At 43.4% G+C, this 22460-nt stretch overlaps 1 protein-coding gene across 5 annotated transcripts in view; it reads left to right on the top strand.

Annotated features, from left to right (window-relative positions):
* MBNL2 (muscleblind like splicing regulator 2) overlaps nucleotides 1-22460 on the top strand; it is a 156901-nt gene that overhangs the window by 35667 nt on the left and 98774 nt on the right. For 4 of the 5 annotated variants that reach the window (XM_021696030.2, XM_021696029.2, XM_021696028.2 and 1 more), the window contains exon 2: nucleotides 11760-12533. In XM_021696030.2, the coding sequence (XP_021551705.1) occupies nucleotides 12360-12533 (174 nt within the window). In that variant the 5' untranslated portion in view covers nucleotides 11760-12359. Of the gene's footprint in view, nucleotides 1-11635; nucleotides 12534-22460 lie in introns of those variants that run through there. The other variant, XM_044913531.1, reaches the window with a different exon arrangement.

Raw genomic sequence — 22460 nt, 5'->3', positions numbered from 1 at the left:
GCAGGCTAGCGCTTAAGTATTCAACACCTGCTCCATCCTGGTGCTGAGTGCAAAACCCTGTCACTTCTCCATCCTACCTGGGTGCCCCCTCAGATGTGGACTCTGGAGTAGGAACACAATGGACTCTCCAGATCCTCCCCCATACACCTGCTCCTGTTAGATCTCACAGTTCAGACAGCTTGCTAACAAATCTAGGCCAAACCCAGCAGAGCTGATAAGATTTCCAGAAGAGTGCCTAAAAATACATCTCTCCTTAAGTCAGCCTTGCCAATCACTGTACAATCACAGACCTTTAAGGCCTTAAAATTTGTTGCACCCCCTCCAGTTTAAAGCTAAGAAATTGGAGTCCCAGAGAGCTGACATAATAACAAGAACAACAATGGTTGAGGAATATTTCAAATCACATCATGAGGATGGAACAAAACATACCATAAAGACAGACACAAACTATGAGCTGTGTAGTGTACTCATTCATTTATTTGTCCCTTCATCCGCACACTCATTCAGCAAATATTTACTGAGTGCTTACTATGTCTTAAAGTTTCTGTGTTGTCAGGGATACACGCAGACCTGCCCTCACAGATGTTACATTCTGGTTGAGGGAGAAATTGAAAAGATAAGTACATATGTGAGTATCTAATAATGATAAGGACTTTGGAGGGAAATAAAGCAGGGTGAGCTGGAGTGAGGAGGTAGGACTGAAACCATATTACATCAGGAAAGTCCCCCCCCCCCCCCCGCCAGGCTGACATCTGAGCCATATGACTATCTGGGAGAGGCACATTCTCAGCAGAGGGAACAGTGAAGTCAGAGCCCTGGGGCAGGCCAATGTTTGCTGCTCACGGACCAGCCCCAGGCAAGGAAGAGTGGCTTAGGGGGAATGGACAAGGAAGCAGAAGGTCAGGGAAGGTGGGCTGCTCATGAAGGTCAGCATGGGCTCTTGGCTCCTGGCTTTCACACCCAGGAGGTGGGGAGCTATTGGGATTCCCCCGAGCAGAGAAATGACATGATCTGATCACCTTGGCGGAGGATCTCCCAGAATAATGTGTTGATACGGGACTGCAGCGGAGCCTGGGGGAGAAGTGGAGGAGACTTGTCAGGAGCCTGTCACGTTAATGCAGATGATGGTGGTTTAGAGGAAGGAGGCCGCTGTGTGGGTGGTGAGCAGGGGCTAGATTCGCGATCTGTTGGAAAGGCAGAGCCAGAGGATCAGATAATGGATCAGATGAGGGCTGTCAGAGAGAGGCAGGAAGGGGAAGGAAGAGGAAACAGAGACAAGAGACGAAAAAAGGGCACAACTCTGGGGAGTCGTCACTGTCTGGTGGGCTTAGAGCTATAAACTGGGGGAGAGAGTGGCAGAACAGAGCCCTGTGGATTTTGCAACCAAACTGCCTGTGCTCAAGCCTGTTCCCCGCTCCCTCCGCATTCACCAGCCTCTGCTAGCCTCCGCCTCCTCCAGCTAACCCTGGCCACCAGGCATAAACTCTTTGATCTCTCGGCTTTAGTACCTTTCATCTCAAAAACATGCTGGCAAAAGGTCCTCAACACATGTTTGTTTGAAGCCAGTACCTGGGTCTTATCTCACCACTAAAGACGTCCCAGGAATCTGTCAGTCCGCTCTAAGCACCTGCCTTTTTCTGCCCATTGAGATGTGAGCACTTCTCACAGCTCCTTCTCGGCGGCTGCTCAGGCTCAGGGAAGCCGCTAGCTCTGCTCTCATTTGCAGAGCTCCTGCGAACTGATCCAGTCCCTCTTGGTAGGGGATACTCGCCGTTCCCGCTTCGGATGTCACTCACACCCACCCCCAAGACACTTTACACACCTAGATGCTTTATGATGCACACTCAGAGAGCAGGTACAGTTTCCACAAGGAGAGAAGAACAGCCCTGTCCCCCAGGTCCTCAACTCCACAGTCACCTCCACGGGTACTCTTGATAGAACTCAAGCCTTCTTGAGTTCTTGTTAAATTGTCCTGTCTCCACGGCCTTGACTTTTGAAATTGACAGCGTCCCTTCTCTGCCCCAGCTCTCAAATGCCAAGGGCAGATGGAGAAAGGGATGAAACCATACTTTCATTTTCAGAATAAGCGCATGCTCTCGCACCGGGGTCTTGCCTCCTGGGCCACGTGACATTCTCTGGCTTGATCTCGTGTCTTCTGCTGCTGCCTGCAAGGGCCACCCGAAGCTTCAAGAGCTCTCTGTAAGCCCCAGCCCCACACCTGCCTGTCCAGGCAGGTAGAACATCTACCAGACTCAGAGGGCGGGGGCTGTGAGACAAAAGCTGCCCCAGTTCATTTTCCTCCTCTGCAGCTGAAAACCAGGCTGTCTCCTTCACCTCCCACCTTCTTTCAGCCCTGCGTTTGAGAAATGAGCATCTTCTTTCTTGAGGGCCCTCCGCTAGAGCTGGTGGTCTCTTCCCTCCTCGTCCTTTGGGCCAACTCCTGCTCTCTGGCCCACAGCTCCATCCTGCCATTTCCCCACGCTCCTGTTGTGTTTCCCTGCTTCCACTCAGGAAAGAAAGGGGAGGCTGGTTGGCAGCGAGATGGAAGAAGCAAGCTCTCTCCCACTCTCCCGGGGGCTGCACTTAGTGCATTCTGTGAGCCAAGCCCAGGTTCACAAAGGGTCACCTCCCCGGGAGCACACAGGTAATCAGTGCCCATCAGACTGCAAAGAAAAGAGAGTTCCAAACTTCCCCTGTTGCTAATGGTGTTCTTGCAGCACCAAATACTCCAAAGAGCCCCAGGCACTGAGCATCCATTTCCCAGTGGTTCCCCCCCTCCCCCCGCAGCTGGGAACTAGGGAAACTGCCACCTGGAAAGTCAGCCATGACATCCTCGTTATGACGTCTGTCCATGTGCCCGTGGTCTCCTCGTGGCAGTGGACCCTTCTGGCTACAACCTCCATCTTGGAGCTCTGAAACTCTCTCCAGCGCCCTTGATACTGCAATATTCAGAGGATCTTTTGTCCCTCATTATTCTTTTTCTATGGTTTCGCTTGCTCCTCTCCTTTCTGTCACCTCTAAGTAACTGAACGGACTGTCCTTGACTCACTCAAGCCTTTCTCGTGTCTTCCCTGGATGGATACACAGATGTTGATACAGACATAAATCTCTCTACCTCTCTCTTCAACCTCAATGCCCCTATTTCCAATTAGCTTCCACTTCCTTACATCCTTCCTCCTGGGCAGAGCATCAGTGTCCACACAGGATCCAAATTTTGAAGTCCTCTTTGACTAATCTCTTCCCTGCTCTCTTCATTCCTGAAAATGATCGGTTTCTAATGAATTTACCCCAACCACACCCTCTTCCTTTTCCTTCTCACTACTGCAATATAATTTTCCACCTCGATTATGCCTTTTCTCTGGACCATTGCTATAATCTCTAACCAAGGCTAACCGCCTGTGAGACCTTCTCATTCTGATGCATCCTGGGTGAATCTAGAGAGAGAGCTTCCTTCAGCTGAGGTCTTGTCTAGATCCCTCTGATGCTCCCCAGTATCTACCATACTAATGATCCTGATAGTTTATACCTGAGTCTACTTAGTCAGACTTATGCAGGCTATGACCTTACGACACTATTCTCCCTGTAAATTTAAGGAAACATTTCTTCAGAAATTAAAGGGGACAGTTTTCCCCCATTGTCCACATGACTAGGGAGCATCTCTAAAATGTAATGGGCAGGAGTAAAGCATGTTGGCATCTTACAGGGTCCGTGACTCCCTCAGAGCGAAGAACCGGCCTGTAGCTCACGACTTTTGAGTGTCCTGCTGGACATTCACAGAGATAAAAATCCTGTTCATAGTGATCTGGGTCAAGATCCTAACTGTGCTTTTTTGCACAAAGTATTTTTTTAATTTAATTTTTTATTTTTTAGATAGTTTTAATATAACTGAATTTTTAAAGAAGGCAACAACTGTGTAAGTTGCGACAAGATTGTTCTTTATCTTGCTAGGAACTGTAACAGGAATTGTTTGACATTTTGAACAGCCACATCACTTGTCATACCTCTGTTAGTCTGCATTTGTGCCGGTCACTCTCAAAATCATGGTACATGCATGCAGGGGTGAGCGTCTGACCACCTCATTCTGTCTTCTAACATACGTGTACCTAAGCACTGAAATTTCAAAATACGCGTTATTTGTTTTATTAAACATTCACTTCCTTTGACATCTTAGTTATATTTCCATGTGGTGGTATATTGCTTTTTACAACATGTGAGCTTGTTGGCTCTATGATTTATTATTTTCATTTGGTGATCATTGAAGTTATGTTACAAAAATTTTGTCCAGAAAGGGAGGATTGGCATTTGTAAGGCGTATAGACAGGTAAGACAGCCGTTCGGCTGGTGATATTGGAGAGAGAAAAGGAAAAAGGTCAGCTGAAAAGCAGTCCTGTCCACGGGGGCTGTGGCCGGGGAAGGAAATGGAAGTTCTGACAAAGACTTCTCTGGGAATTCAGGGGCTAGATTGCAGCCTGCAGCTCAATAATCATTTTTTTCTGACTGCAGCCACTGGGTTCCTGGACATCCAGGAAACCGGTAAGTGCGGTCAGTCTTAAATGGTATCTAATACAATTGCTTTTATTCTCATAAGAGCGTCTCCTAACTGAATTATAAATGTTTAGATAGAAAACACAGACACAGTGAAAAAACATAATTTGAATACAAATATGTGTTGAATATATTATATCCTGGCTGTCATTCCAGGAGTATATTTAGAAATTTCTCCTCTTCTAATTAGAGATGGGATTTCTTTCTCTGCCCATTCCTGGAAACTGCAGTGAAAATGGACTGGAAATTTCCTTGTGTTAAAATGAGACCTGGATTTTATGAACCTTTCACTTGCATTTTTAAGATAACAAGAGAAAATTTTTAGATGGGAATTTCTCCTTTTATTACTGTTGTCTTGAACATTGGCTTATCAGACCCGCCGTTGTGACCTTGGGTGGCCAGTGTCTTGATTTCTTCAAGGAAATGCATTTGAAAGTGTGTTCCAAAGAAAAAGTACCATGTAAGATGAAGGCATCATTGTTAGCCTTGGTTCTTTCTCTGCTTAGAATGCATATGTGTTTGGAATTAGTCTTAGAAGAGCATCCATCAAAAGTTTGTCTAACTAATACTCTGGGAAGGACTTCCTAGAGTGTACCAACTTCATAGAAAGGACCTTTCTACTTCCTATTATTTAGACTTCATTTGCTTTATAGAAATTTATAACTTTTAGTGAGTGGAAGTTATTTCCATCTGTCACGTGTGTGTGTATGTGTGTGGTTGTGTGTGTGTGACTGTGTGTATGCATGTTGTGGGGGTTGTGTGTGTATGTGTGTGATTGTGTGTACATGCACATAGATGTTAGGCATATGGGTGCCACAGCTAATATTGATAAGGGGATAGATACTGTATAGAGAGCACTTACACTATTTAATCTATACTGGTTGCAGTACATATATTTATGGCTTTTGTGTTTTCAACCCCTTGATTCCAAACAGGAAGCTGGAACTCGGAGAGCTCAGGTGACATCACACAGCTAATCAGGCTAGAAGAGCAACTAGAGCCCCACATAGAAAAATTGATTCTTACCCCTAAACCGTGCAGAAGTCTCAGAATGCCATTTCATGTATATTTTCAGTAAATTAAAAAGAAGCCCATTTCAAGGTTCTATAAAGAAACATCTTTTTAAGGACAGCCTACTCTTCTTCAAAAAGTCAATGAGGTCCTTTTCTATTTTTGCAGTGGGGCCTCTCAAGTTCCCGTATTTTTATTGGTCCATCAGGCTTCCTGTGGGAAGGCCCCAGTGAGGGACCTCTTCTTGGAGGTGGCTGTGATTACAGGGCAGGATTACACCCTCTCCTGGAGGTCAAGTGGCTCTCAGCCCAGCCCTCCAGCTGGCAGCTTCTCCCGTCCGTCCCCTGCCCAGGCGTCTGCATCTGATAGGTGCGGGAAGCGGCCAGTCGTTGATCAGGGAAGAGAGCCCACTGAGAGCTATTTTAAATCAAGCTCCAGAAATAGAAGTGGGGATGCTCAAACGTCAAGCCGCTCGCAGGAAGGAAAAATCATGCTTTAAACATATATTCGGAGAATTTTAAACATTAAAAAGAGGAAAACCGAAGATGCTCAAAATTAGAGATTAGGAAATTCAAGGAGACCTAGTTTCTTTATGGTAATGAGATTTATGGAAAATAAAATTAAAGACATCATAAATTACTTAATGGGTAACGAGTTCTTGACTGTCTGACTCAGAAATCGGTTTGTTTTGCAAGGACCCTTTGATGAGCTCGCTAGGAGGCCAGCCGATGTCTGGCAGAGAGCTAAATGCCATCGGTGACCGAAAGTGAACTGTTTTCCTTAAGGCAGTCTTAAATTTTGATCAGTCTCAGCCTCGAGATCGGGCATGATTGATGTTTTCCCCTTCAAGAATGTACAAACTAGCTCCAAAGCATTAGCAAGGTGAGGACACCCGGGGTCCCCGGCCCAGGCTTGTCTGGGAGCTGAGGGGTGTGGAATGAAGGGAGGTCGCCTCGCTTGAGCACGGGCTGTGCTCTCCAGACGGGCCTGCTGCACCCTCCTGCAGCTGTAAACAGACGTGAGCAGCCCATTCTTTCATGCAGTCCAAAGCCACAACTTTCTGCAAATCGAACACCTAGAGGAGTTTTAAATGTATTTTGAAAAATGAAGTGTCATGTAAGTAAAGACTGTAAAAATAGCTTGCGATTATTTTGTAGAGTTAGCAGCAAGTCCTTTGGTATTTCGGGAAATACTACAGAACTTCGTTTCTTTATCCTTGAACTTCAATCTTGCTTTTCCTTTGAAGATGGGTCCTGAGGTGAACCTCGATGTTCGTTGTATCCGGGCGCTACAAAGCAGCCCCTCTGTAAAGAGCACCAGCAGGAAGGGGCTGAGGGCTGAGCTGCTAAGACCTGCTTCATCCTGAACAAAACCTACAGGCTCGAAGTTAATTTAGTCTTGTAATTTTCATAGAATGACGTCTTGTCTGGGACAGATCTCTCAGGTGTCTTTTGTTTAGTTGAGTTGTGTTTTGATCCATCAGAAACACAGCCACTGGGAGAAGCCCCCAGTCAGCCCTCCTGCAATTATTTCTTTTGTTTTTGTTTTTGTTTTTTTTACGATTTTATTTATTTGAGAGAAAGAGAACACAAGCAGGAGGGGCAGAGGGAGAGGGAGAAGCAGACTCCCCTCTGAGCAGAGAGCCCGATGGAGGACTAGATCCCAGGACCCCGGGATCATGACCAGAGCTGAAGGCAGACGCTTAACCGACTGAGCCACCCAGCCAGCCCTCCTGCAATTATTTCTGTGGGAATCCGTGACCCCAAGACCCTGTGATCAACTCAGGGCTGACATCCTTATTCCCTTGGTACAAACGGGGGGACCAGCAAGAAATGCCTACTACAGCAGTTCTCAGACTGGAGCAGGCTTCAGAGTCACCCTGGGAGGGCTTGTTAAAACACAGCTTGCTGGACCCCACCCCCGGATTTTCTGAGTCAGTGCTTCTGGGCGGGGCCTGAGAATCTGCATCCTAACCAGCTCCCAGGAGTCGCTGCTGTGCTTGCCCAGGTATTACCCTTTGCAAATCGCAGGGCTAACGATGCTGGGTTTTGAAGATCAAATAATTTCTCCCTGGGGCAGATCCTCACGCTCACCCCTGACCTTCTTGGCAAGAAACAGGGTAAGCCAATGACACGTGCTCGCATTTCGCTTCCGGATGGTACTGACATTCCCTATTCAGAACCTTATTCCCTTCGTTTAGACTTTGGTCCGTATTACAGTGCAGATGTTCGTTGGAGGGGGATCAGGAGTTTGTTTGACAAACATTTGTTGAGCATATTTTTCACACCAGGCACTGAACTGAGTTCTGAGGACTTGAAACTAATGGGGAAGGTCTATTACATATACAGGGCAAAACCTGGAGGAACTTACACCGGGAGCAGGTGGTTGGATAAGTCAGTAGTTAAGTTGTTGAGAATTAGAGGGTCATACTTAAAAACGATCACCAGGTACTGTCAGAAAGTGGGCTAGAGAGAGGTCATCAGAGGGGGCAATGCGGGTCCTAGGGAGCAGGATTTCAAGATGCAGGGACACTGAGGGCTGGCCACATCAGTGCTCAGCCCCCAAGGCCACGGGCATCTCCTCCTCCCCGAGGGGCTCAGAAAGCCACGAGGGGGAGAGAACACGAGACTGCCGAATGCCCGAAGAGGACAAGGAAAGGAACACCAGTGAAGAAAGCAGGCCAGAGAAATCACTGGGAGGAACTACTTCTGAGTTCTGCCTGGGTTCTGCGCCGGAAGGAGCTAATTGGCATAGCATTGATTGGGACGTTGGAAATAAAACTGAAGCACGAGTCAAAAAGAACTGAGAAAAATGGCTGCACGAGCAGAGCATTGGGAGAAACGTAAAACAGAAGGAACTGGAAAATCATGTCACTGTATACAAAGTATTTTCTGTTTCCTCCATCCTCTGTCCTTCATGGCAGCAACCGTGACATGTAGGTAGGAACCGTTACCCACATTTTACAGATAAAGAAATTGGATCTCAGAGAAATCGACTTACTCAAGGTCACATGAAGGAACTTTGGCCAAATGAGGGCTAGAAGCTGGCTCATAGGACGGGGTACTTTTCCACCATTCCACGACATTCTGTGTTGGCTGAGAGAAAAAAAATGCAAAGCCTCCGAAGACATTGCCATCAATAGAAATCTAATGGCAGCTCCATACAGCTCTGAATTTTGGAGGGGCTAACGAGAAGCAAGTGAGTTTAATTTTCATAGTAATATTTAATCCAGTTAGTTAAAATATTAGCAACTCACCGTGTAGTAAAATATGAGACAAGATTAACGAGATATTTTCACCTTATTTTCTGTATGAAGTATTTGAAATCAGTGTGAATTTCACACGTAAAGCACAACTCAGGAGCTGAATTCATTGGAAATTCTTGATCTGGATTTAGAGCTCATAAAATGTACAACTAAAAAGTGGATTTATGTACTTGAGTCAGTCCAAGCACACTTGAAAGTTTTCCAATAACTAAATTGAGGATCAATGTTTAAGTTACATTAATTAAGAATAAATAGAAATTTAAAATTGAGTTCCTCAGTGACACTAGCCGCCATTTCAAGTGCTCGGAAGCCACATGTAACTGGTGGCATCCTTCCCGGAGAGCAAAGCCCTAACATGTCACTCCTCCTCCCGGGAATCTACAGTCTGGTAGATCCAATATGTATTTTGGTCTATGTGTTAGCAGAGTTTAGTCTCCTCCTTTGATAACCGTGTCAAAAGTTGGTTTCCTCCATCCTTACCCATCATTGGCCATCTCCTTTGGTGGCCTTCCTTAACCTCCTTCAAATCTGCTCTCTCTTCCTTATTCCCACAAGTGCCTGCTTGTACCCATTCCAAAAGGTGGAGGTTGTGATGGCCTAAGGGAGGCAGTGTCTTTGATAACAGTAGCTCTGTAACTTTTAGGATAGAAACAGAACAAGCTGGAAGAAAGAGGGGACTCGTGAGAAGATAGCAATGTATTGAGGTACAATATGATGTACTTCCGCTTCCTTCTGGAACATCGTTGACTTACACAGGACTCTGGCCATCTGAAAGCTTGGCTCATCTGCTTTTAAAAGCAAGTTCGTCTCCCTAAAGTCTGACCAGCTAGATTCTGGTTGGATTTTCATAGTAACTAGAAACGGCAATCTGTTTCTCCCAGGAAAATAATGATTTCTTGCCCAAAAGTATAAGCAAATGGGTACCCCAATCCCCGGACTGGGCTGAGAGCATTGTTCCTGCGTGGGTTTTAGGAATACTTGAGTAATTACTCATTTACCGTCTTGCATAAATACATGTTTGCCTGTTTCTTTTCCTGCACGTGAAGCCATGGCCAAGGTGGTGCTGCCTTGGAGGATGAGCTTCTCCTGCATCTTTTTTGTCCTGTAATCCCATCAGACCCTGGTCCATAGGACTCAGGGACTCTATGAAATATTGTGTAAATCTAAACTGGATGCGACCAACCTATCATTTGAAACCTCATTATTAGTGTCTTGGCTCCACTGGGTACACAGGCAGGAATGTTTTCTTGTCCCTTGTTTCCCTCATCCTTTGTTCTCCACCGGGGTTAGAGAAGGGGGTTGAGGTAATGAGGATGCAGGTCCAGGCTGGTCTGCGAAACCTGACCCAGAGTAAATTTGGTTATTAAACTCATCTTCTTGAACTGCCTAGTTAAGCGAGCTGATGTTAGCTGCTGGGAAGACAGTGCTGCCAAACAGACAAGCAGGAGCCTGCCTGTCCCCTCAAATATTTTACAGTCGGAGTTAGGTATGTTCTCTCGAGGTGGCCAGATTCCTTACATGCACATACAATTATTACTCATTCAAACACTTCTACTAACAAGTAAAAGAAGTACTGGGATGAAGTAGCATTTCCTCCTAGTCCCAAGAGGTGTCCTGCTGAATAAATGTTCCATGATCAGATAAGCTTGAGAGACACCATTGTTTCTCTTCCCCTATTAGAGACTCACTCAAGAGCAGACAAAAACAAAACAAAACAAAACAAAACCCTATGGCAAGGAAGCCTGTTCGGCCCGGTTTACCTGGAGTTAACAAAACTTAGCTACCATGAGACCTACTTTTTCAGGGAACATTTGTGAGCCGTGCAAAAATTATTAGTGTCTGAACTTATTTGTAATGCTGATTTTAAATAATCGACTTCCAGTTTCCATTAAGTTCTTATTTAAAATTTTTTTAGAAGGACGTCAAGGCTAGGCATGCGGTGGATGTGGCTTGTAGCACATACAATCTGTGAAAATGATCAGCGTCTGATATTCAGTCCTTTATTCATCCTGGACCCAGCAATGGGAAATTTCTAATATTTTAATGATTCCATAATCCTTGAAAACATTAAAAGCAACTAAATATGATGATTTTAGAAACTTGAATTTACTAATTATATTTTTGTTGTAGGTATGTGATTTAACTCCGGCTTTCCCCGGAATGGAGCAGACCGCGACTCCATTAAAACCTAAACCGAACTAAACTAAAACTAACTTGCATTCATCCCTTGAGTCAGTGAGGCGGTCATCAGTGAAATCGGTCAGTCAATATTTTTTGAGGACCTAATGGCCATGAACTAAGGCACCAGGGACACAGAAATGACAAATACAAATAGTCCTTACCCTCCGAGCGCTTACAGCGTAGAGGGGAATTCTAACATGAAGCAAATAGGAACAGTAGAGAGGAAGCCTAAGAGACCTAAAAATAAATATTAGGAAGCTTCTACCTATCCATTTCTAAGTTCAAATCTCTGTGAACTGGAAAGGATGCAAAGAATAAGAGGCTCATGCTTCATCCAAAATGCCAATACCCTTATTATATAGGAGAGACACAACCCGGATGATTGTTGATAGCATTTCCAACAGTAAAATCAATGGCCTAAATGTGAAATTAATTGGAAGCCACGGTTCTAAATACACTGTTTTGGCGATGAGGCACATTAGATGGGATTGTTTCGGAATGCCTAATTATTGTGTCTGCCACACTCATGTGTTTGAGTCATTCCTAACTTTTGGACTGCTGCCTAGATCATTTCTGCAATCCGGTTGCAGTCGTGTATTCTCTCTCTCTCTCTAATGCATAACTTTCCTCACTAGCCTCTAAGCTCGAAGCTCGAAACTGCACTTTCGCAAATTCTAGTTAAGGGCTGAAACAGTTTGTCAGAGCGTTGATTCCAGCGAGTTTGGGTGTAAGTTGATGTTTTCTTTGTGTCCTGCAGGTTCATGATTTCAAAGTGCCTGTGCGAAGTTACTTTTGCTGGAAACTGCAGCCTGGGCTCTTGTGGTGTTCAAATCATTCTTCCGTCAAATACACGTTACCCTGACCTTACAGTGGATGAAGATACCTCAATGGTCTGACTTTGCCAATTGCTCAGTTTCAGCATTTAGGAAGGCTGGGAGGAAAGAGAAATCCTGCCAAGGTCTGAGCATCTCGGTGACTTATTTTCCAGCACCATCAATAGCTGTGAGCGTCAACTGAATATTCTCCCAAGGAGTGCCATGATCTTGAAGTCACTTTATTAAAAACGGTTGTGTCTGCAGATCGGTCAAGAGACTCGGACGTTTACAGCCAGAGATGACACTGAGCGTGCTTCTGCTGTGGCCTGCAGTCTTCAAGGGGGGCATATTGATTGATGAGTGACTGCCTGCCGATAAATCCTCTCCTCACTGCTTCCTGGATTGGACTTCACTAGGCAATCTATCACTTACCTTCACACGCACATGTGGGGTTTTTCACAACAGTAGTTTCAGAATCACTGGGACCTGGATTGATTTCATCATTTGACGGAAACGAACAGAATCCCCGGCGCCCGAGCACCATGGCCTTGAACGTGGCCCCCGTCAGAGACACAAAATGGCTGACATTAGAGGTCTGCAGGCAGTTCCAGAGGGGTACCTGCTCCCGCTCCGATGAGGAGTGCAAATTTGCTCACCCTCCCAAGAGCTGCCAGGTGGAGAATGGAAGAGTCATTGCCTGCTTTGATTCCCTCAAGGTAAGGGGATGCGTTTCCCGTGTCACGTCTGGGTTTCCCAATGGAAGGTTTTCTGTGGTACTTGTAGAGGAGTTCCAGTTGTTTCTAGGTCCTGTTTTCTTGTTTGTGGTGACTACTGGGATATTTTCACCCACTTTTTTTTTATATCAGGCATACATAAATTTTTCACAGATCCATGTTTAAATTAAAAATACATGATGATGTATTTTGGGTCTGGCATGACATTCATGTACCCAAGAGTTTTAAATCAAAGTCTGGCTTGTGACAACTGAAGATAAATATTTTATTAACATTTGATCTTCTGGAGGTTATATAAAGGTGAAGAAATTGAATGTGTCACTTTTATGTGCCAGTTACTCTGCTTCTCCTCTCGAAGAATTTTCTACTCTTGTGGCTTTCTTTCTTGACCAAGGGTTTCCTAAAATACTTCTTTTTTTTTTTTTTTTTTTTTTATTTATCTGAGACAGAGAGAATGAGAGAGACAGAGAGCACATGAGAGGGGGGAGGGTCACAGGGAGAAGCAGACTCCCTGCTGAGCAGGGAGCCCGATGCGGGACTCGATCCAGGAACTCCAGGATCATGACCTGAGCCGAAGGCAGTCGCTTAACCAACTGAGCCACCCAAGCGCCCCCTAAAATACTTCTTAATAGGTTTTTCATTCTCTCTGACAATTTGTCATGGCTAACAGAAATTATTGCGTACACACTCAATACTCCTGAGAACCCACTGTGTGTAAGTTAACCGATCACAGAAGACATGAATGTGATTCAAGATGGCATCCTTGAGCTCGCTATCTGGGAGGGGAAATACAGCACGTCAGCAAATAACTATAATACTGGACAGGAAGGAACATGTGCCTTAAGGGAGAAAGAGACCTCTGTGGGGATCCATAGAAGGGAGAACTGGCTTCCAGCTGGCCATTTCAAGAAATTTTTTAGGAGGTCAGCAACCTGAGGTATACACTGAGTCCGGTGGGGTTTGGACCTGCAGAAATAGGGGAATTATAATGAAATCTCTAATTGAAGGAAATAGGGGTGACTTAGCCCATAATTCTTTGAGGTTTATTTTGCCCTAAAATAGGATTCTATGAATCCCAGATTGCCTGAAACAGTCCTAACATCATCATGATATTGTTTCCACTGGATATAAGATACATGGCTTAAAAAGAGCTTAACATTTATATATCTGCAAAACTTCATATAAATAAGCTTACCAAAGAGTTAAAAAAAGAAAAAAAAAAGTTGATCCATGCTCTTGGGAAATCTTAGTGCTGTGAGTTTACAGAATAGTGACGTTAGCCTGTTCTTGGATATTGAAGGTTTGGGTATGTTTTGGGGGATGGTTTTTATCTTAAACTAAAAAGTTACGTCTTATGATATTTGTAAGTCAAAACTGAAATATAAGACTTCATACGTTTAAGTACATCTTAAAGGGACAATTTGTCTATACACTAAAGGCAGAAGGATACATTTGTAGCCCAAGAGAAGTTTTTTTTAAGGGTTAAAATTTGGAAAATTAGGTATGTTATTTATCTCAATAACTACCCCTATTTTATTCCTTTTCTCATAAAAAGTTTATTAGATTAGACTTTAAAAGTATGAATTATTTTGTCTACACAGAAATAAATAGATGGATAATCACAATTAATATAAAGTATAACAGTACAAACACATTTTTATATTAGTATTTATTTTGCTTTTAGTCAAACAAGTAAACTAAGTATGTATTTGCTTCTCTGGTTGTCACCAATGGAAGCATTCACTATGAAAAGCAGTATAGATTAAAAACTAGATCCTAAGAACTTCAAGATATGGAAACAGGTCAGAAATGAGAAATTCATTTTCCAGGTCATCCCACTTCCTTCATTTTATTAATCCAAGCCTTCTCCGATTGCCACTTCCTTCATTTTATTAATCCAAGCCTTCTCCGATTGCCTATTTACTATGAAACCAACATTTTAGGACGTTTCTTAAAACTTTTAAATCATTAAATTAGTTAAGGAAGTATGAGGGAGATATGTCCAATGTATCAAGGCTAAGTATTCCTTGAATATCAAGAAAACAACAACTCCCAGATCCTTACAATTTATTACCTCACTGTGGATTCACCAGGACCACAATTGTTTGAGGATTCCAACCCATGGAGAAAGGATCCAGAATGGTTATGTTTAGCATAAAAACATGAACCAAGCCATGAGAATATGAAGCTTTAAAGATCATTTTCAGAAGTGTCTAGTAGAATCATTTTCAAGTGTTGAAGCAGTTACATATTGCCTTGAGTTATCTGTTCCCTTTGAGAATTATAAATTTTCAGATTATTCAATTTGAGTGTGATGTTATTTATTTTTAAAGTTGTCAAACTGTAAAGAATGTGAAAGGAGCCCATAGCCAGAAGAACAAGACAGACCCAAGAATAAGACCCGACCACTTCCCCGCTTTGAGTGGGTCACTCATCACTTCTTAGCTTTTTTGTCTCATGGGTAAAATGAGGATATTCACCAGTGAAATTGGCTCAGGCATGCACAGTGCCCAGCACCATGCTGGTCTATTCACCTTGCGAGGTGGATGTAAGAATTACGAGTTCTTTTGGGTGCCTGGGTGGCTCAGTTGGTTAAGCAACTGCCTTCGGCTCAGGTCATGATCCTGGAGTCCCTGGATCGAGTCCCGCATCGGGGTCCCTGCTCGGCAGGGACTCTGCTTCTCCCTCTGACCCTCCCCCCTCTCATGTGCTCTCATTCTCTCTCTCTCAAATAAATAAATAAAATCTTTAAAAAAAAAAAGAATTACGAGTTCTACGATTAGGACAGGCAAATTAAAAAAGGCACTCAAAAGTGGTAGCTAAAAAGAAAAAGTGTGATGACAACATACTTAAGCTGTTTAATCTTATTTCATTTAATATTTTAAATAAGACCATGTCGCTCAGTGGAACCAGCCTAAGACAGAAGTGCAAGGGCTTTGAATCAAAGAACTCTGTCTGGTTACAGGTGAGCTCTCATTTGAGACAAATTACTTTACCTCCTTGATTTCAGTTTCCTTTTATTTAAGATTGATATAATAATTCCAACTTCATAAGGTAACTAAAAAGACTAACTGGCCTAAGATATGCCAGATGCCTAGCATAGGGCACGACATGGTAGGGACTGGTCATGGTAGACATTGATTTTGATGACTGTCTTTATAGGCAAGACGTGTCCAACCCATAAAGCGTCCAACTCTTCATGTGTCCAAACTCTTAAGAATCTATGGTGTGGGTGATAATAGCTCAGTGATACAAATTAGTCATGACATTACAAGAAATCAAGTTTGAGGCAGGCATTATTTTTGTTGTTATTATTTGTTACAAGGTATTTTCTCAAACACTGTGGAATATTTTTATGCATAAAAATAAGAGGAAACTGTGTTGGCATATCTAGACCAGTCTACTATAAGCCTGAGCTATTCTTGTTTTGTTTTGATTTGTTTTTTGTTATGCATTATTTGCATCCATGAGTAAACATCCATAAACACATACTAAACAAATTTGTGGGTGGTTAGAGAAGAGATTTGCTGAGGTCTTTGGAAAGAGAATTGTACATGTATAAATACTTTTATAAAAGATATTTCAGAAAACAGAGCAGAGTTCTTACTGATGACAACTTGTACTTTTTTCACAACTGTTACCTTGTTGCAGTTTAAGTGAAACCACGGAGCATGCATGGCATTTGTGATATTTTTTTAACAGTGGATTTGCTTACATTTTTTCCGGAAGGCCAGAACATTCTGGAACATTGTGTTTTACAAGCTAGGTTAACTTGACAAAATGCAAATTGCTTCGTGAGCAACTAACTTCCCTGCAGCCTTGACCAACCCCATCTCTGTGCCTTTATAATCCATGAAACCGTCTCCCTCACAGTTGAGATGTTTGAGATTTTTCTTTTCAGGTTCTTTTCCCTCTAACCGAGTGAGGAACTAATCTGGCTTGTTTTGCAAATTGAAACATCCAGAAAGGAATAAACGAATTAGCTGTAATGCTTATTGAGACGAAAGGTTTTGGCATTTACCACTTGATGAAGTATTTAATATATTTGCTTCAACATGTTAATTCCGACTGAACTTAAAAAAGGAAACAATTTTTTAAATCATGTTGCTAGTTTTGACAAAACAGAAACAAAAAGCACTCCTAGAGTATTTGGGGAAATTGTTTAGACTTTACATAGTAAAAATTTGTTCAAAGACAGCGTGATTCTTTCAATACCTGAATGAGATGATGTCACTCCCCCATTCAAGGCCTTCCAGTGGCTTCTGATCTTACCTGAGTAAAGACCAATCCTTAGGAAAGCTGTTTAGGCCCTAGGAGATCTGCTTCTCACCTCCAGTCACCTGATGTCAGTCCTACCCCTGTCCCTTCATCCACCCTGCCTCGTTGCTGTCCCCTGGATGTACCAACTAGGTTTCCACCTGACGGTGTTTGCACTTGCTCTTTGCTCTGCCTGGAATATTCTTGCCTCAGTTGTATGAGCAGCTTGTCCCTCATTCCCTTCAGGCTTCAGATCAAAAATGCCGACAGTGAAGCCTTTCTGCCAACCTTATATCAAATAGTTATTTCCCCATTGCTGTGATTCCATTTCCTCACCTTGTTTTACTCTTCTGCCTAACAATGATCGCCTTCTGATAAACTATACCCGTACTTAGTTTTTGTTCATTATCTACCCCCCCATCCTTTCTGCTAGAATGTAAGCTCCATATAGATGAGGATTGTATCTTTTTTGACCACTGTTGTATCCCCAGAGCCTAGAACAGTGTCTCATACACATTAGATGCTCAATAAGTATTTGTTGAATGGTAGAGCATGTTCATCAGGAATGTATTCAAGCCTCTCAGATGGGGCTGCCGCAATATGGCTGTACAGTAGGGGTACATTTCTCAACAGTCTATGTGACCGGCACCCCCTGGAGTTGTGCAGTGCACAGCCTGTGCAGCCATGTGGTTTGGCCCCATTCTCAAAATCTCAATAGATTTCAAAATCTATTTTGAAGGGAGCTCTGTGCAGGAATTGGAGACACGAGTGTGACTCTGGAAGTGTAATACAACATTGGAGAATTGACAAGTAAATTATTTCACTTTCTCTGAAGCTACACATGATGCAGAAACTACTTTTTATTGCTCTCTCTTTGGTGCTAAGTTTCAAAAATATAAAAAAAGGTAGATCCTGCTCACTTATTTACAGGATGCTGGCTATAAGTGGGCTGATGGCAAATAAAATTTTAGTCTTCATATGTATGGGTGAAAATTTCAAAATCGAAAATGGTAGATAGGTGACCATTTTGGACAGTTCTTAAAAACATACTAAAAAATGTATGTCATTGGCCTTGACCTTAACTTCATGTTCTTGAATTGCTTTCAAATAGAGGGAAATTCTTTGTAGGAATTGCTTGAGTATTTTTTTTTTAAGTTATATGCTCAATTCTGGCCTGATTTGAAAGTATCTCAGACAATTTTGTCCTTACCAATAGAAATCCCTGTAGTCATATAGAGCCATTATCTGCCAGGCATTTTTCATGTATTATCAGTTCCTTCCGACAACTCTGTAAGGTAAATATTATTCAGCCAACCATTGTAGTTGTGGATGCAGGTTCAAAACTGTAAGCGACTCATATAGTCATATAGAGCCCATTATCTGCCAGGCATTTTTCATGTATTATCAGTTCCTTCTGACAACTCTGTAAGGTAAATATTATTCAGCCAACCATTGTAGCTGTGGATGCAGGTTCAAAACTGTAAGCGACTCACACGTAACTCACATGTAACTTGTAAATTGTGGGGAAGGGACCTACTCAGAGGTAAGTGTGACTCCAAAGCTGCCCCTCCCTTCCCCTCCTCCTAATTCCTTTTACAGAATAAATCATTGGTCTAATGAATTCTAAATCTCCTAATATCTTAATAATATTCATGTTTAACAAGTTTAGCAAATTGAGGTGTCAAAAACATTCTAAAAAGAAGCTCCCAGGAATAAACCAATTTAGGTACTAAAATTAAATATTTGAAAAAGAGAGAAAGCAAGGCACGTATATTTTTGTTTGTATTTATTTACAAACATTATACCATCACTTACTAGGTCTCAGTAACAAAAGTGGTGTTCGTCCAAGGTATCGGTGTGTGTGTGCGCCCATGTGATTCTGATTTCGGATGTTATGATAAAGTGCAGGACAGGTACTACTTTAAGGATTCTTGGACCCACCAATTCTACTTCCTGCGTAAGAGGTCCATTTCCCTGTCATCTGACTTCTGCCCTCCAGGGCAAATGAGCCATTTGCCCCTTCCTGGCATTATTCAGACCTCCATATAACAGTTTATCCCTATAAGTGTGTGTCCCTGTATAAGCCCATAAGCTTCCTAAAGGTAGGATTGCGTCTTACTCATCTCTGTGTCCAAGCACCTAGCATGGTATCTGGCACGTAGCAGAAAGGCAAGAATAACCATTCACAGAGTGCATAAATTAACAAAGGAGTCCCCACAACTTGAACTTCAGATCCCAAACTTCTCTGCATGGCTGTTCATCATTGTCTTTAATTTCTCTGTTTTGTTCTGCAAGCCTGATCAGCTCCTCCTTTGGAATTCTCTCCTGCTCTCCACCCCCCTCCCCCACTGGTACACTCCTCGTTCTTCTACCACTGCAACCTTCCTTCCTGTTTCACCTCTAATGCCACCTCTTCTTCTCCTCGCTCCCTTTTTGTGGATAGTCACCAGGACTCAGTGTTGGCCCTTCCTAGGTCAGGTCAGTGATCAGTTCTGAAAGGGTGTCTGCAACTCAGCATTCAGTTCCCACTTTTGTGCCCATCCGTCGCCATTCTGGGTGTGTGCCCTTTCTCTGCCAACTCTCTGGTTCCAGATGCCCACCAAACACCCCATATGCGTGGTCCATACTCGCCTGTAGTTCCACACATCTAAATCCAAACTCTTCATCCTGTCCCTGCCCCAAGTCATCAGCCCACTCCATCCCCATGCCTTTTTCCCCAGGCACAAAACCTTAGCTTGATACTGACCACCATGCTGAGGATCCTTAGTCTTTCTTTTTCGTTCTTGTTCTGATGGTAGGGAAGTATAACATCTTTAAGAATTAATAAAAACTATGGGATTTTTCCCTAAATACAGACTATTGCAACAAATCTCAAGATCCTGAGGGTTTCACGTTGGCCTCTAGAAACTCTCTATGGCCTGCAAGTTAAACTCTCGTCTACACAGAAGTCTCACACACGAAAGTGGGCACAAGAAGACCAGAGGGTCATTAAAGATACTTTGTGGTTATTTCTCTGGGGCCAAGATTAGCACCTGATACTTGCTAATACTCAAGATATTTCTATGCTGAGGAAGAGTTTACCTCTAGCTTCTGGGACAAGAGGAGGGCCATTGCTCCTGTGAAGGGCAGGTGGAATCCACTTCAGTGCCTTTAGTGAGCAAAGGAAGGAGGATTCTCAAGCAGTGTGGCATCTGCCTCCGTGTCCTACTTAGGGATAGCACACACGTGGCATGTATGAGTGATGCCACCTTCCTGGGGACACAAGGTCTACCATCGAGAAACCTACATTCAAACCTGTCTAAAATTAAGAGTTAGACAAAATAATCTCTGTATTCGTTTCCCAGGGCTGTCATAACAAATTACCAAAGACAGGGCAGTGAAACACAACAGAAATGTCTCACCTGTCAGTTCTGGGGGCTGCAAGTCCGATCAAGTGTTGGCAGGACCATGCTCCCCCTGACACTTCTATGGGAGACCGCTTCCTTGCCTCTTCTAGTTTCTGGTAACTCAGTCTGTTCTCTGGCTTATGGCAACATACCTCCAATCTCTGCCTCCAGCTTCAGACGTCTGTCTTCATGTGTCTCTCTTCCCATGGTCTTCCCTCTGAGTCTGTGTCTGAATTTCCCCTTCTTAGAAGGACACCAGTTATATTAGGTTAGGGCTACCCTTTTCTGGTAGGACCTCATCTTAACTAGTGACAAATACCTGCAACGACCCTACTTCCAAATCAAGTCACCTTCTGGGGGATAGGGATTAATCCTTCAATTCATCTTTTGGGTGGAGGGGGGACATAATTCAACCATAAGAAGAATATCTAAACCTAGAAAACATCAGAAATCAAACACTGTAGTCTAATTCACGAGCCCAGATTGGTTTCAGAATCCATCTCTACACCCTGCCCTGGATAGCCACGCGCCATCATCAGAGTTGGCAAGAGAGAGGAGGCTTGAAAAACTCCAATCTTTGGTACTGAGTAGAAGGAAGAGAGATGATCAGCTGACATTCTATAATTACAATAAGCTGCGTTTAAAACACATAAAAATAGATAAAAATAATTCACAGAGAAAAATGGCAAAACTTACTTTCTCTAAAAACCAAATGGAGTTAAATATCACTTTCACCTTAATTATATTCTTTAATAATTACATTTGTTTATTATTCACTTTGCCTTGGGCGGCAATGCTAACTTTTGTTAGTCTGTGTAGCAGTTTCTCATGAAACCATTTTTTCACCAAAGCTTAAGGAGAAAGACACATTTACCGTGATTTAATATTCTATTTTTTTCCTCAAAATGGAAATAGCATGTTGTCAGGACCCCTCCTCCTTTCATTCAGACTTTCGGTTTTATTTTAGGACGTTTTTTTTTTTTTTTTTTTTTAAAGATTTTATTTATTTATTTGACAGAGAGAGATACAGAGAGAGAGGGAACACAAGCAGGGGGAGTGGGAGAGGGAGAAGCAGGCTTCCCGCCAAGCAGGGAGCCCGATGCGGGGCTCGATCCCAGCACCCTGGGATCATGACCTGAGCCGAAGGCAGACGCTCAACGACTGAGCCACCCAGGCGCCCCTATTTTAGGACGTTTTTAATACAATGTACGAAGCAAAGATTTTAAAGTCAAAGCCCTGACCTGGGAGTCTGTATCTGAGCCCTGGCTTTCCTGCGGGTCATCGTGTATTTCCCCTCTCTGAGCACGCTCCGGGTGCCCCGTCAATCAATATTCATTCATTCATTCATTCATTCATCCATTCATTCATTCATTCATTCCCTCTTTCACTAAACAAGATGTGCAAACCAAGATATGCAGGACTCAGGAGGAAATAGGAGTGAGGCACTCCGCACTCACTGCTGGGGAAACCTGGGGACCAGTGCAGGCTGCAGAGGGGAAACTGAAGAGCTCATGACCCCACTGAAGATGGCAACTGCCAATCAGCCACACACAGCTGCCTTCTGAGAATCCTGGGGATTTTTTTTTTTAAGATTTCATTTATTTATTTGTGTGAGAGAGAGCATGAGCAGGAAGGAGGGGCAGAGGGAGAGGGAGAAGCAGACTCCTCCCCGCTGAGCAGGGAGCCCAATGCGGGGCTCAATCCTGGGACCCTGGGATTGTGACCTGAGCCAAAGGCAGACGCTTAACTGACTGAGCCAGCCAGGCACCCCAAATCCTGGGGATTTTTAAAAAAAGAACCAGAGATGCAGTATTTTGGTGTGAAGTTTCCCAATTTCTAAACTTTGGCAACCAATTAAAATATTTTTAAACCCTGAAGTTCAAACAAAACACACCTACAGGCTGGATTCCGTCTATAGGCTGCCACGTTTAACTTCTGTTCAAAACCAAGAAACAAGTATTGATCGTGGGAACAGCATACACCCCTTCTTCCATCAGTAGCGATCACAGAGGGCAGACCGAATTTATCACCTGCTCTGAATCATCCCTGGAAGACTTTATGGGCATCGTGTTGGTGAATCACTCTGGTTTCCCCTTACCTCACTGGCCGGTCCTGCTCTGTCTTCCTTCCTGAGTCCTCCTTCTTCTGACCTCTAAATGCTGGCATCATTCCAGCCTTGGTCTTTGAACAGCTCTGTGTTTCCTCACATCCACAGTGACCACCTTACCCTTGTAACTCACCAAGTGTGATCTTGCCTCAGAACCTT

The sequence above is a fragment of the Neomonachus schauinslandi genome, chromosome 3, assembly GCF_002201575.2.
Source record: "Neomonachus schauinslandi chromosome 3, ASM220157v2, whole genome shotgun sequence".
In the NCBI taxonomy this organism is placed as follows: domain Eukaryota; kingdom Metazoa; phylum Chordata; class Mammalia; order Carnivora; family Phocidae; genus Neomonachus; species Neomonachus schauinslandi.
The sequence above is the reverse complement of the archived record's forward strand: the minus strand, read 5'-3'. Positions and strand labels throughout refer to the sequence as shown.